Source organism: Teleopsis dalmanni, chromosome 2, assembly GCF_002237135.1.
Source record: "Teleopsis dalmanni isolate 2A chromosome 2, ASM223713v2, whole genome shotgun sequence".
NCBI classification, from domain to species: domain Eukaryota; kingdom Metazoa; phylum Arthropoda; class Insecta; order Diptera; family Diopsidae; genus Teleopsis; species Teleopsis dalmanni.
Genome location: NC_051847.1, coordinates 78023894 through 78039627, shown reverse-complemented (window position 1 = coordinate 78039627; position 15734 = coordinate 78023894). Strand labels below are relative to the sequence as shown.

Sequence of the window (15734 nt, the reverse complement as noted above, 5' to 3'; positions counted from 1 at the left end):
GTGAAGCAATATGATTTTTTAATTTAGGTGTTTAAGAGAATGCATTTGTGAATATTTAATTGGTAACAAAAGACTTACTAAAGTAATCTATGCTTTTGTGTAGTTTTACAGGTAAATGGAGAATTCCTATACCACCTACGGAACTTCTGTGACTTATTCCATAATTCTAACTACCCCAATCGTTTACGCGCATCTGAATCTACGACATCAAAGCCAATATATCCTTTTGACCATCAAAGCTAATATGTCCTACTGACCGAAAGAAATAGTTCAGTAATATTTTTTTGCTTAAGAAATATTTTTTTTGATCTTTAGTTATACTTCAAAAATGACAATGTATAAAAAAATGTTCCAAAAATTAAAACGTTTTCTTATAGCAATGGATATAATTATATATTATTTTTAGTGATATTATTATAAAATTTTCGATTGATTTTCAAAAATTAGCTTTTGGCAAATTCCTTTTTTATTGTCAAAAATTTAAACATTCTGTTGAATCAAGAAAAAATTATCCGATATGTATTAAAAAAATAGATTGACAAGATCCCAGGCTCAAAACTTGTTTGCAAAATTTCGTTCCGACAATTTTAATATTAAAGATGCACCACATTCTAAAAGGCCGTTAATTAATGCAAACCGACGAATAATAACTCATGAGATCACTGAGATAAAAAAATTTATCGAATTCGACCAGTTCATTATCATTTGGAACCTCTACATTTCATCTCAAAATTAAAGATATGGGTTCTACATTTCTACGGAAATCAATTCTTGCTATTGTGATGATGCACTAAATGGATTCCCAATAATTATATAAAGTAAAAAAGGTGAACTATTTAAACCACTTTAAAGGTCAATATGCTTTCATAATATCTTCGTAATGTGTTTTCCATGAAACTTTTTTTTGAGATTATACTGATTAACACAAGGATCAATTCTGAAGTGAACTTTTATCAAATAGATACTTATAGAAATAGATATTAGAATAAATACTTCATTTAAACAGTGTAATCAGAATTTATCAATAGAAAAGGTGTAGTGTTCCACCAAGATAATGCCAAGTTTCCACCACAGAAATTTGGAAACTCACCTAAATCTTTTATGGCTTGAATGAGTTATACTGCCACATCCACCATATTCTCCAAATCTAGCACCTTTTGATTAAATATTTCTGTCCTTACAAATTTTATAGATCATCACCTGAATCTGGTTTTTGCATTGAATTATATTAATGACAAAATATATGATATTTTAACTTAATCGAAAATCATAATTCCAAATATACCATATTTCTTACTATAAGAATATAACTTTCAATTTCATAAAATATAAACGATATTTTGTTTTCGAACAATTTTATAAAAGCATGGTTTAAACAATAAAAAATTAATTGTTTTTAACAAATTATTAATTATACTATAAATTTCTAACTGAAAAAAATTGCAGTTAAAGATTTCCAAAATCCTCTTTCTGAATATTAATTAGTTTACAAGTTCAAACCTCAATTTAACCAATAATATTATTAATAAATCTTTAAAGTCGAAGATATAAAGCTTGAGCTAGAATGATATATATACACAGATATATAGTTATACCAACCTTAGATATTAAAAAAATTGTATCAATTCCATTATGCCTCCTGTGAGGATTGAACTCACGACCCCTGGTTTACAAGACCAGTGCTCTGCCACTGAGCTAAAGAGGCGCTTTGAAGCCTCTTTTACGTCAAACATTAAGTTTTGATAAAATTTTAGAACAAACTCAAGAAAAGATAAAAAGTTGTTTTAAAAAAGAAAAAAGTTTAAATATTTGTTTTTAAGTTTTTTTTGTTTAACATACTAAACAAATGTTTTGATAAGTGACTAAAAACAATAACGTTTCGTTGTGTTTTCGTATTTTTTAAATTCTTTTAGATTTAAATTCAGACCCATGAGTCAACATTTTTAAGTTTAAACACTATATATTCCATTAAAAAAATAATTATATTAATGATTTCTTTTAATAAAATGACTTTATTGTGTGTTTTTAATAATAAAGAAACATAAGAATATCTAAAATATACATATCCTGATAATAATATATAATATATTTGTGCGTATATGTTTTTCTGGAAATATAACCCAAGCTGATAAATACATTATTAATACTATTTTCTGATATGTATCTAAACTACTATTTTATATATATGTATAAACTCATATATTTAGATCTTATACGGTGGAGTAGTTAAGTGAGAAACCTTTCAACTGCTGATATCTTCTAAGACCTCTTTCCTCTTAGTTTTTCTTTAAGATTTTGGTTGTTTGCGATTCTCTGTTAATTTTTCCCGAAATATTTGTTTTAATTCCTCTGCACCTGTACGATTTATTTCATCATAGTAGGGCAACTCAGCTAAACGCTTCATCCAAGCTAAAACTTTTGGAAATTTATATTCATCAATTGGAGCTACATCATCAACAGATGTTACAGTAGCGACACAACAGAAGTCAGCTATCGTGAGCTCTTCACCGCAAAGATAAGTATGTTCTTTTAAAAAATTCTCTAAAATATCGTAACATTTTTGTATATAAGCGATTTTATCTATTGAGCAATCGGTGGAACCATAGTAGAGTATAGGTTCATATAACATACGTAGACGAGCAAATAAATGTCCAGAGTCCAAATGCAAACGTGCATCGACTTGTGCACGTTTTACTAAATCCTTGGGATAAAGTTTATCATCTTTGCCATATTTTTCCACCAAATAAGAGCAAATTGCATGTGAATCAATAATAACAGCTTCATCGTCGATAAGAGTTGGTATGGTATGTTGTGGATTAATTTTTAAAAATTCTGGAGTGAGGTGTTCACCTTTGATTAAATTGATTGGACTGGAAGAAAAAGAATTATAAATTAATAAATTTAAACGTTGTAAAAAATGCGTACCCATTATTTTTGAAAATATATTAAAATAAAGTACTTATATGTACCTATATATTAAAAATAAATTTTATGAATGAAATTAATTTAAAACTAATATAAAATTTTAGTGATATTCAAAATAAAAATATGTAAACTATATAGAAGGTACATGTGAGATCGGAGTACCGATACGTTTTGGGTACTAAGTTCTGTGATACGAAATGTCAACGTTTATAAAATTTATTTTTATAATTTAATTGCTTAATATTAAATTAAAAAATGACTTTGAAAGTTTAGGTATTATAATCTAAAATCTCATACTTTTAAATAATCTAAATCATTTCATAGATATTTCCCAAATTTTTTTTAAATTTGTCCTTTGAGCCATTTACGTACTTTCTTAAATTTAATTCCATATTATATCTACACTAAATTGTGTTTGTAAATGAGTTTTTACCGTAGCTCTAAATCCAACTCCAAGGCCTTTGCTGTTAACATCACAGCTCGGGATGGTGGACTTAATGTGGCATAGTAAAGTGCAAGTTTTGGCATTGTCTGAAAATTAAAAAAAAAAAATAATTAATTTTGAAAAATTATAAATAACTTCACAAATCCAAAATTTAGCAAAACCTGAATATAAATTTTCGTAGAGATATATTTATCTAATCGGACCGTTAACATTCTTAATGGTTCGAAAATGCGGGGCTTCTTCTAACGAACTACATTAGTTTATAGTAAGAATGTACATTTAATGTCACTATGTTATATATAGCTATGTATTTTAACATACTAAACTCAAAAATCATATTTAAAAAAAAATTAATGTGTAGGTTTTTGAGATATAGGGCTTTAAAAATTTTTTTCTTTCTGAAAAGCATATCTCAAGTTGTGAGCGTTCGATTGTGTATAACAAGATATCAATAATCGTTGTATACATAATTTTCTAATCGATTTAGTAGGTCTAATTTTATGGAGATATGTATAACAGTATTTAGTTAGTTTAGCGTGTCATTGCAATATATCTGATAACAAGCAGACGAGCTTGCCTGGAAAGGCACGCTGCTTTCTTTCATTGTTTACTTGAATATTAATATCTCATTTGCTACGATTAAGCTGACAATTAAGAATAATATCTGAGTATAACTAAAAACAACCTAGACAGATTAAAATTTTTTTCAGACCTCAAAATATACTTGATCCAAAGCAGACATAAGTAATTGTCATGTTTCACTTTAACTAAAACATAATCAGTTTTGTACAATGGTATCGGTGCTGACAGATCACTGTGTATATTACACACATGTATTGAAACTTCGTCTACCTATAATAATTTTTGTTGTCAGTATGACTCTGAAGAAAAAGAGGAACCTTTACTAATGCCCATTTTTGATGACTTTGACCAGTTTAAAAATATTTAGAGTGTTTTCTTACCGACCTGCCACAAGTCATGTGTCATCTTTTAATGGGTTTAAAACACAGCTCATTTAATATTTAGTAACAAAAAAATGAATCAGTTAGTTAAGAACCTCTGTATACTGTGCCTAACTAATTTATTGCTTTAGTTTGAAATAACAACTAAACTAAAAGAAACTTTTGTACTATGTTAAAGTATTTACTTTCTAATGTTCTTTTATAGTATGTTCCCACTGCCTTCATTAAAGCAGTTTATTTGCTTGAGGTTGCTAATAAAATTTGATTAACCATACAAAGAACTTTCGTGCTTTTTAACTTTGTTAATAATTAATCAAGGGAAATTACATCAAAAATGTCGAACACAATTTTGCAAAATATATTTTCCAAAAAGGAAAAGATCGAAATTGACATATTTGATACATTAAAAAAAATGTGAAGAAACGAAAAACAAAGAACTCAAATAAACTAGAGGTAAAATATAAAATTGATGTATAAAACTACATAAATGAGTTTATATCTAAAATATATATATGATATCCTTATATATATCATATATTTTTTAAAAAAAAACATATTCATTTCAGCAGAACTTTTCTCCTTCAGATGCATAAATTAAGTTACAGTAATGGAAACGACCAAATCTTAATACGATTCACAGTTTTGGCTGCAGTGGGAACATGATATTAGTCAACTACAGAACCTCTATAGATTAGTTTTAAGACCTACAAGTTTCTTAGGTTCACACAATGAGCCAATAGATGTTTGGGATTGCCATTAGAATTTAATCTAACCTAGCTACTGTATAGTGCTAATTTAAAAACGACTTAATTATTTTTAATAAATTTTAATTAACATATTTGTTTACAACGCAGCAAACGTTGATTTGCAGTTTTGTTGCAAGAAAAACTTTATGTATCAAAATGTGTTACTAATTTTTGTAATTAATTTATTTAATGTTTTCCGTAACATTATTCTTAATTACCAAATAAAATTTTAATAACTTAATAACAAAAAATATAATCCAAATATCATTTAAGAAATTTTATATGCTTATATGTACACTAAACGGTATCAACCTTACCAAAACTGTAAACAACCTTTTTCCTTTAATGTATTATATTTCATATAACCAATAACATGAGGCTAATAAAGTTTTTTAATCCATTTTGAAAAATGGTTTCATATAAAAAATATATATATATATATATACCTATATATAAATCCATTTAATAATAAACACGTAGATATACACAATACTTAATGTGCGTATAGAAAAGACATAATAATGATTACCTTTAAATATGTTTGTTGAACTAAATACATACGAATATATACTAGCGTGCTAGACTACAAAAATGAGTATACCCTAAACACAATTAGGGCTAATATTTATAGGAAATACATTTTAAACAGAGACTGTCAGTATGTAAATTTTGCGAATACTGTAAAGTATATGGGGTGATATCAGACATCAATATTTGTCATCGTATCTTCTATAAGGAACATTTATAGGCAATAGCGTAAGTCATAAATACAAAGTTATGTGATGTACATATATTATAAAATAAATAATACATAACTAATATTAATATATTACTATAGAATTAATAAATACTCGCTCATATATAAAAATAAAATTTCGTATTAAATTGATTTGTTTAATTTCACAGATAAAGTATTAGCTACTTAAAACAACAAAATAAAATAAAATATTTTAAAATATTGTAAACTGATAATAGTAACTTGTTGATTGATATAATATATAAGTATTTAATTAGTAACACAATACAATGCCTTGATACTAATATATATCACAAAGTTATATCACATAAAATCAAGAGGTCTTAAGTATGAAAAAATAATTGTAATAATAAAATCGACAATAGAATTTATTTCTATGTTCTAATCAGAAAAGAAACAATGAGGTTTTGTATGGATATAGAAAGAATAATCAATAAGTTCATAAAAAAATAAATATGAAATAGTTGATTCTAATATTTTCTGGAGATATGAAAATACGAAATCAATAACTGACAATATCAAATCATTTTACCTGTAGTAGTTGTTAGTAGTTATAGTAGTTAAAACTTGAAGATTAATAAAAATAGAAATACAACTTTAACTATAAGCTATGACGCTTAAACTATACCAAAAAATATTAATACAAGATTAATAATTAATAATAATACCTTTTTAAGATATTTACGAAATATTGAATATATATGTAGATATCAACATAACTGATCATTTTTTATATATTTTCTTTAATATTAAGATAGAAATACTTCGAACACAGTTCTTACTAGTGCAACAATACCAATCTCGTCTCTAATATCCTCTATCATCTATTTCCATAGAAACGTTCTATAATTTTTATCTCTCTGTAATATCTTATATTAAGTGCAATAAATTAATAACTATTTAGTTGTTTAGTTTAACACAATACCACAAGTTGTCGAAAACTTTTATTTTATCAAATAAATAACAAAAATTCCAAATATTTATATGCAAAAGTCTTTGTTGGGATTTAACGTAAGTTAAAGATAACTTCTACAACAGTTTTATTTTCAAGACATCTTTAACATACTTCACATATATATATACATCACTATAAGTTTTATTTTATTTATAAGGAAATATTAAGGAATGACAAATCGAATCATTTTAACAATCATACATAAAAAAACCTTTCAAACATTTTATAAGTGGAAACTATACTAGCTCATTATCAATTAAACTTTATCAAATCAATATAGATATACATATATATATGTAGAGCTTTAATTAATAATTACATTGAATATAATAAATTCATGATGCCCCACAAACACAATTCCTAATCATTCACACCAAAATGGTAAGCATCCATTTTGTATTCATTAATTAATACCATACTTTAAATTTTATAATTCTCATTTAGTTAAAATGTACTCTTGCTAAGAAGTATTTTATGTTATTATTAAAGTGCATAATTATTTTAATGAAAGTTGTAATGTAATAAGATTTTGTGATTAGAGTAGTATGATTTAGATTTAAATCCAATTTCGTTTCAATCATAACATTTAGTTGAAAGTAGAAATATATCATTTAAGATTTTAATAACACCATTCGTCATCAATATTTTTATTAAATAAAATTCCTAATATTCTCAATTATTGCGTTTAAATTTTATAATTCATATAAGTATAAGTGCGAAGAAAACGTTTTGTTTTTAATATAAGAGAAACAGAAAGTATTAGTTAATTTAACACCAATTTCGTTATCTTTTCTCAATTTAATTTTTACGGTGAAAAACATATAAGAAATTTTCATAACATCAATATTTATCACCAATATTCTAAACATTTAAAATTGATTTAAATAACGATAAATATTTCATCAAATATATGATATTTATAATGTCCTGTCCCCATAATCACAATTCCTAATGATTCACACAAAAAATGCTTACACCAGCCACAGAGGAGACAACCAGCCACATTCTATGTAACTGCCCAGCTTTGATCTGGGCCAAGAGGAGATCACTGGGTCGGGAATTGCTATCACCTTCCGACATTAGGAGGTCCTCAACAACCGACATTTTGGCCTTCATTCGAAAGGCGGAATGTCTTTTGTTCAGTTAGGGTCTGTTGTAGCACAAAACACAATCATGGTCGCTGTGCTCTGCTCAAATGGGAGCTAGTACCCTGTTCTTTCTTACTCTTATTCTTCTATATGTATAACAAATTTGATACATTTTCAATTATTTACTCATAAGGTTTGCTCTTGATATTTTTAAAATTCTCCAACTATTCTTTTGAGCAGTGATACACGGGTGGTTTGATTTCTAGTAATGAATCTCTCGTGTCCACTTCTGCGAATATTCAAAAAACGCCTATATCTCTTACTTAGAATGCTCAAACAGTAGTCTTATTCATAGCATTTTGCATTTAAGGATTATCTTCGCGACGTCTAGCAAAGTGATATAATACTGTATAACAACTAAGTAACTAATAACGAGAGATATTTTACTTTACTTCACTGTAATTGTTTATAATAAAAATGCGGATGAGCTCGCAAGAATCACTTTAGAAATAAAATTCAACAGTTCGGTACCTTATTGTTGAATTATCTATATAATTTATTCAGTTCTTTATAGAATATAGTATCTTATTATTGAATCAGCTAGTTCATTACTAATTGTCTAATAGACGATTTAATAAATGTCGAGAAACGTCGCTACTACTAACAAATTTCAACAAATTACAAGCTATAGACTTCTACAGTTCGGCGCCTTATTGTACAATTATCGATCTACTCAATTTCTTCAGTACTTTGTGGAATATAGGCTGTCATTGTTGAATTGATTAGTTCATAACTAATAGCCTGCTAGACTATCGAGAAACGTCACAACTGCTAACAAATTTCTAGGAACCAACAAGTTAAGGAAGAAATTAATTCTGTTGCTATAAAATAGTGGCTTTCCTTAACAGTATACTGTCGAGTTTGATAACATTCTAATATCTCAAAATGAAGGAATTTTCTGATGTGACAGAATACACACATTTTGTGTGATTATCCAGTTATGCTCTTAACTAGGAACACTATATTGAGCATAAACTTTAATATTGTCAGCAAGTGAGAAATTCTTAATAGGTGACATTCTAGATTCCATTTAACAGACAGTAACCATTCTATTTAGTTATATAGTTTTTATAGCGCAAACGATTTGTTATAGTCGCAGACTTTTGATCTTAAAATTAATACTCTAATTTAATTTAATATTAATTATTAAACAAATAAACTTAAATAATAGCTAAGTTAGTATCTATGCAGTATATATAATGATTATTCGGAAATATTATACTTTCAAATGACCGAGTGTAAGTCAACACAAAATAATTTTACAAGAGTTCTAATAATTCCTATGGGCTTTGTTTTTTTTTGCGAACACAAAGCAAAACATTCAAAAACAGAGGCAATCGCGTTTAGATAATTGTACGATATGACATAGGTTACAAAATTGTTAAAATATACTATATATATATATATTTTACTTATGTATGTATATCAATAATATTGCCTGTTTAATAATTATCTATTATGCATTTAAAAATAATAATTTAATAGAGTACCAGTACTTATAGATATACAGTGTTAACTTGATAAATTGAACAAGTTGTTATGTACAGTAAAATTATAAGATAGTCTTGTATTCAGGTTAAATATTTAGTTTTAATTCAATGTACTTGTAATATTGTGATCGATTCATATAAATAGTTGTACTCTATAAAAGATACAAATCTTTCAGTATTTTTAAGGGTGTCTATATATACATCTGACTGAATTGATTACTGTTCATATATTTCATAAAACTCATGAATATTAGTTATGTAGACAAACGTAACTCACAGATTATATATATAATCACTTAAATATATACTATACTTTTTATTTAAATATTTTAATTTAAAAATTTATTGTGTACCAAATCTGAACACTTATCACAAACTATTAATATTCATTTTATAAAATTTCCACTGTAGATAAGTTAATTATATTCGTTAACTACAAATCAAGTTTATCTCAGTTACTTATTATCATTCTCCCCTTCCATATAAGTATTTTATTTACAAAACGAACAATAAATTAGAATCAGAGGAGGAACTGAAATATTATTTGTTTTTTGATATAGAATTACTCTTTTGTTTTTTTTTCGTTTATATCTCGAACACTTATGTATGTATATATGCCGACAAACTTAATTATTACATACAAGTATATACAAATAGTTTATATAATTTGCCGAATTAACATAAAAACAAACTGAGCGACACAATCACACAATCACACAATGCACAAGATACATTCACCACACAATACTTACAGATACTAAATTTTCACAATCGAAACCGCCGGATTTCCAAACTCGTTGTTTATAGCGCGACCGCCTGAGAGAGACTAAATGAAACTATGTAGATTCTACACTACAGAATATAAATTGTATTTGCTAGAATTACTGCAGCGTAGGTTTGTCGGTAGATATGTTTCTCATACATATTGACATTTCTTACTTAAGTGCACAAAGTTGCTTAATTCGAGATAAAGTTTTTAAAATAAAATTAAAAATATTGAACTGCTAGACAGCTTTAATTAAAGACTATTAGAAGTCAAATGATTGAATATCTGCTATAGGTGTCAACTCAATCAGCACTCTTATTACTGTATTCGTTAATGCTCATTGAAATTGTATATGGAATAACCTATCTAAATAATTAAAAGTTATCTTATTTTAAAATATTTTACAACCATATTTCAGGCTTCCTAAAGTAGCGAACACAGCATTGTTTATTCGCTGACCACTGCAATCGTTTTGGGCGTCATCTAGTTTGCGTATGAACAACGCTAATCCGTAATATCACAACGGACCATTTATTGAACTCAAATGCATTTTAGTGCACTGTAGTAAATAAGAAAACCGAACGTACTAGAATCCTAAAAAAGAAAATATTCGACAGTCTTCATGCAATCTTGATAGAGTGGAGTTTCGGTATCGATAGAAAGACCATTAGACATTCTTGAATAATACCACATATATAACATTTACAATGAGTTTTACTTAAATATGCAAAGACAAACATTTTAAATACCACAGCACAAGTCTCCAACCACTCCAACCTAACCTAACATAAATTACGGATATGAAAGACATTTCTATTTTGTGTATAAAGAATAGTCGACAGTTTCACAACATCTAAAGCGTATCCATTTATGGTTTTAATTGCGCAGCACTATTTCAATGACACATCAAACACAAGAATCAACCAAAGTATCCTACGCTTAAAGGTTTACTAACACGATCAATATTAACACACACCGTTTAACAACCGCTGGATTTATTCAAATTGTAACAATCGACTACAAAAATGCTGAAGGTATGATAGGAATAGCTTGATTACAATATATTTTGTAACGCAATTAAAGATATCCCTGAATGTATTTCAGAATATAATAAGGGCATACGAACCGGAATCGGATGGACCTACATGCAGTAGCCAGTCGTCAATCTCCATGACCAAGTGCAGTTCATCAACCCCAAAGATATTTAATAAGCGGATCACTACATGCTACAACAACAATCGGACCCGATAACTGTGTATTGTGAAATAATCATGATGCCGAGTTCAAAATCAACTGATTTCAACACTGATCAACGCTTATAATTTTACCGATAAAGTATTAAGTAAATTCGTTTAGACTTTTAACACTTTATTATTTTATCTAATACTTAGTTACTCAATACATCAAATATAAATTAAATCGATTTTACTATTACGTGCAGAATGATAGCGTATAGTTAGTTCTAAAATACTCCACTTCAAAATTAACCACGTCTGAGTAATATTACCAAAATTAATTTCATTTTTTATGGAACTTTTAAATAGATGAAAATATATGTGCAGTAGATACAAGTTACTAAAATCGGGCTGTTACATACTAAATATATTATCGTGGAATTATTGAATTAACATGTAAAAATACAACCGCGATCCCTAGAGATTCTTCTTCTATAATGAATCATAAATTGCACACAACACTAATCAGTCTCTCTTAGCGCTTCAGAGTGTAAAGTTTCAGTAAACAACCATTATTTTTTATAATATACTCAAAATAAATTGGTAATATTAAAAACATTGTCTATCTGTCCTCAGAATTGTGGAATTAAATGTAAAGTATATATATAACAGCCATTGCATTCTTAAATACCGAACAGTAAAGCGGAAATAGTTAGAAATGTAAAGCTATAAAGATCTTTTATTGATGGGAGAGCATATAGAGAGTATATCTCTCTTGCAATGTCAACGGTGAAAATTTAGCAAAACCAAATGCACTTAACAAATGCTAAATATTTCTTCAATGACATTTGATCTTTATTTAAATAATTAATAATAGAAATAATATAAAAAAGAAATGAGACTTTGATTTTGAAGCTTTCTCAATCCACACCACATAAATTTTGCAATTAATTAATGAAATGATTTATATTTAAGGTATGATCTGATCTTCTAGAGTAGAACTTTTAAAATTTATATGAAACCATATAGTGAAATCTATTTCAATATGTTTTATATGTTTTTAAATAAAAAAAATGCATAAATATACATTTTTATATTAATTTATATTTATATTCATTTTTACATTAATCAGTAATAACCTTGAAGTGTAGATTCATAATAATCTCTGTTTAAAAATCTTCTCGTTTTAATATAAAAAAAAACAAAGCAACTTTTATTATAATACAGATAATATCTATTAGATATGTTTTCACTCTGATTAGATATTTCTTATACAAATTTTAAAATTATCATTACATCATAAGATATACTACAACTTCTAGCCCCCACTTTTAACTATATCAAAAACTGCGGCGCAGACAATAAAGATTTTTCAATGGGGTGATATATGTATAAATCCCTATTCTGTACATTTCGTTGCTTACACCATCAACAACGAACGAAGTTCTAATACAAATTATCGTATTTAAGGAGATCCTATAAGTAGGGTTTATCGTATGATAATAAATCGGTATAAGCAAGTTTTCAATATCAAGAAAAACCAGCCTAACCATAAAACTAGATTAATCAAACCACAAAGTATATATAGTAATAATGAGAAAGATGGAATATATTTGAATATATTACAAAAATATATTTACTAATTATAATATATATTTTAACTAATTTCTGGGTACTAAAAGACCTTATTAAGGTACTAAAAGACCTGAAAGAGATCCTGCTGGTTTAAGGTTTAGTGATATATGTTTTCGTTCTAGAAGAAAATTCAGTTAAGCTTTAGTTAAAATTTCACAATAACAAAGAGATCGAAGAAAGTGAGTAACATTTACTTTATTGTTGTCCAGATCACAGCCATTAGCGGCGTTACAAAATAGTGCTATATGTTCAGTGCTATATATTCAACTATTTTTCTTTATTAGCTTTATTATGAGCTATATATAGTATCAGCAAACTCTTAAAGTTTGGTAGAACTTTGAAATGGTTTCCTAAGCCAAGTCAAATCTGTAGGTGGTTTATAATGACAACACTCATAGAGCTTAAATTGATCATAATTTCTTGGCACTGTTGCCCTAAGTTCAAATGTTTAATGTGTCTTAAGTTGCCACTTTGTAGTTTGCTGAGAACTCTGCAAATCAGTAGTTTGCGAGAAGTATTCTAATAAAATAACGTAGGGTTTCATATAAAATAAATTAGTGTAAAGTGTAAAGACTTAAGCAATTTCTAACTATTTCTAGAATTATATATATTATTTGGGAGGAGTACAAGAGGTGATAGCTAGTGGTTTCTTATCTTCAATGCTTTATAGAAAATCGATGTATACAGTACGTTTTTCCTTTTAAAAATAAATCATTTAGCATTATATATATTTTTAAAAGAAAGATTATTTTTATGTAAAGAAAGATTATTTTTATTATTCTTATTATTAATATTAAAATATTAACATCATTTAATATACTGAAACATAAAAAATAAATTTAATAAAGCTGTTACTTAGATGGTTACTTAGATCACTCTGGAATCACTCTGTCATCGCTCTTCAATAATGTTGCTCTCATTACTCCATCTGTGTTCAACCGTTTATAAATCAAACAACTTCCCGAAGATATTTGAATCACTTAGTGTAGTTACAGCTGATAGTCTCATTTACGACTATGCTTTATTCGTATTTGTAATTCCTTTCATGTAGATCTACACGAATTATCACAACAACAATAGCAGTAGGTAAAACATTTTATCGACTTTTAAAAAAATATTATTCAAATGGGATTTCCTAATAATTATATTAGTTATGTGAATTGTTTGTTATAAATATTTTATTAAATCATAAATTAATTTTATAATTGAGTAAACAATTTGCTCGTTATATGTAACTTAAAATTTTATGCTATAAGGTAAATAATACATTTACATTTGGTTTAACCAATAAGATTTCTTGATAATATCATTTTTATAAGATAATTTTATATATATGTAATGCTATTATATGTATATGGAATTAATATGTATGTTTGAATGGGACATACACAGTTCATTGAAATTAATATATAATAAATAAACAAAACGAATAGTTTCTGAAACAATTAAATAAGCATTTAATATATTATGTGATATCATATTATGCGTATATATCATATAGGTATATTAAAAATAGACAAAATATACTTTAAATAGAAAACATAAAAATTTATGAATTCAACTTAAAATAATATTTTAGTCTAAGAAAATACAGTTTGATATTTGCGTTCATATATGTATATTTTGATATAAATACATTGTATATAAGAAATCATAAAAGAAACTTCTTTAAACATACATAATAAATTGTATTTAATGGTATTATGTTTACTTAATGATTATGGAAAAAGTAATATAATTTAAATAAATGATACAAAGAATATATATAAAGTTCTTAATTATTACATTAATTTCCAATAAAAAATAAAAAAAAATTATTTTAGATGATAAGAGATAAGATTTTAAAGGAATCTTGTCGCAATTTCGTACTTCATGACGATACTTAATATAATTGTTGAACAACTACTTTAACTATGATTGATACTTATGCTAATGAGGACGCATAAAAGCACAGTTTACTGAGTAGAGTGCTGTCGCATCTTGATTCAAAACTCTTTTGGGATTAAAAAAATTAAATAAATTTGACTTGTTTGTTATAAACTTAAATCGCTCCAATATTATTTTGTTAAGAAATATATATATACATATATATATTCTCAACAACAATATCCATTAATGATATATATTACATTAACATTACTTACACAACTACTATGTAGTAAAATTAGAAAGAATGAAAAATCAGTATTTGAGATAAAATTTGTTCAATTCGCTCATATGATTTCCAAATGTTTATATTCAAAAATTAAAACCAAAATAAGCAGTACGACAACTTTGAATATTTAAATTTTGTATTAAATCATAAAATATATGCTCCACAAAAAAAAAAAAATAAATTACTAACACATTATCACATAGAGGGAATTAATAACTTTACAAAAATATATATATATTAATATGCGTAGAATACATTTTGTGATATAAAGCACTGCTGGACACTTTACTTATTAATATTATCTGTTTTGATTATTTTAATAGATAGTTTAATGAAATAGCTATTAGAAAATATATTGTTACTTTTGTTATTAAATATAGCTTTACTATTGATCTAACATACTACGTTTCAATGCCTCTTCCAAATCATCATGGAATGTCTCCGGCTTTGAATAATCGGATGCAAATTTATCAGGTAATTTAGCACCATTCCCGTCGATTATATTAGATTTTGTTGAGGTATTTAATGTCTTAGTCAAAGTTGTTTCATTTTGTAATTTTGTTAATTTAAACAAT

General features: G+C 26.5%; 1 protein-coding gene and 1 non-coding gene across 2 annotated transcripts; both read right to left on the bottom strand.

Annotated features, from left to right (window-relative positions):
• Nucleotides 1–1633: 1633 nt before the first annotated feature.
• On the bottom strand, nt 1634–1705 carry Trnat-ugu. Its single transcript has one exon. It is a non-coding gene; the product is annotated as a tRNA-Thr (tRNA).
• Nucleotides 1706–2059: 354 nt separating this feature from the next.
• LOC119684292 (glutathione S-transferase 1-like) lies at nt 2060–10283 on the bottom strand. Its single transcript, XM_038098300.1, has 3 exons — nt 10181–10283; nt 3359–3456; nt 2060–2870 (listed from the first exon to the last, which is right to left on the bottom strand). The coding sequence occupies exons 2-3, from the start codon at nt 3451–3453 to the stop codon at nt 2288–2290; spliced, it is 678 nt and encodes a 225-aa protein (XP_037954228.1). The 5' UTR covers nt 3454–3456; nt 10181–10283; the 3' UTR covers nt 2060–2287.
• Between the last annotated feature and the right edge of the window lie 5451 nt (nt 10284–15734).

What these genes read in the sequence shown, in the direction of transcription:
- LOC119684292 (XM_038098300.1), bottom strand. Translation starts at nt 3,453, where the DNA reads ATGCCAAAACTTGCACTTTACTATGCCACATTAAGTCCACCATCCCGA. An exon ending in GAGTTGGATTTAGAGCTACG is followed by an intron (nt 2,871 to 3,358) that starts GTAAAAACTCAT and finishes TTTTTCTTCCAG; the next exon opens with TCCAATCAATTTAATCAAAG.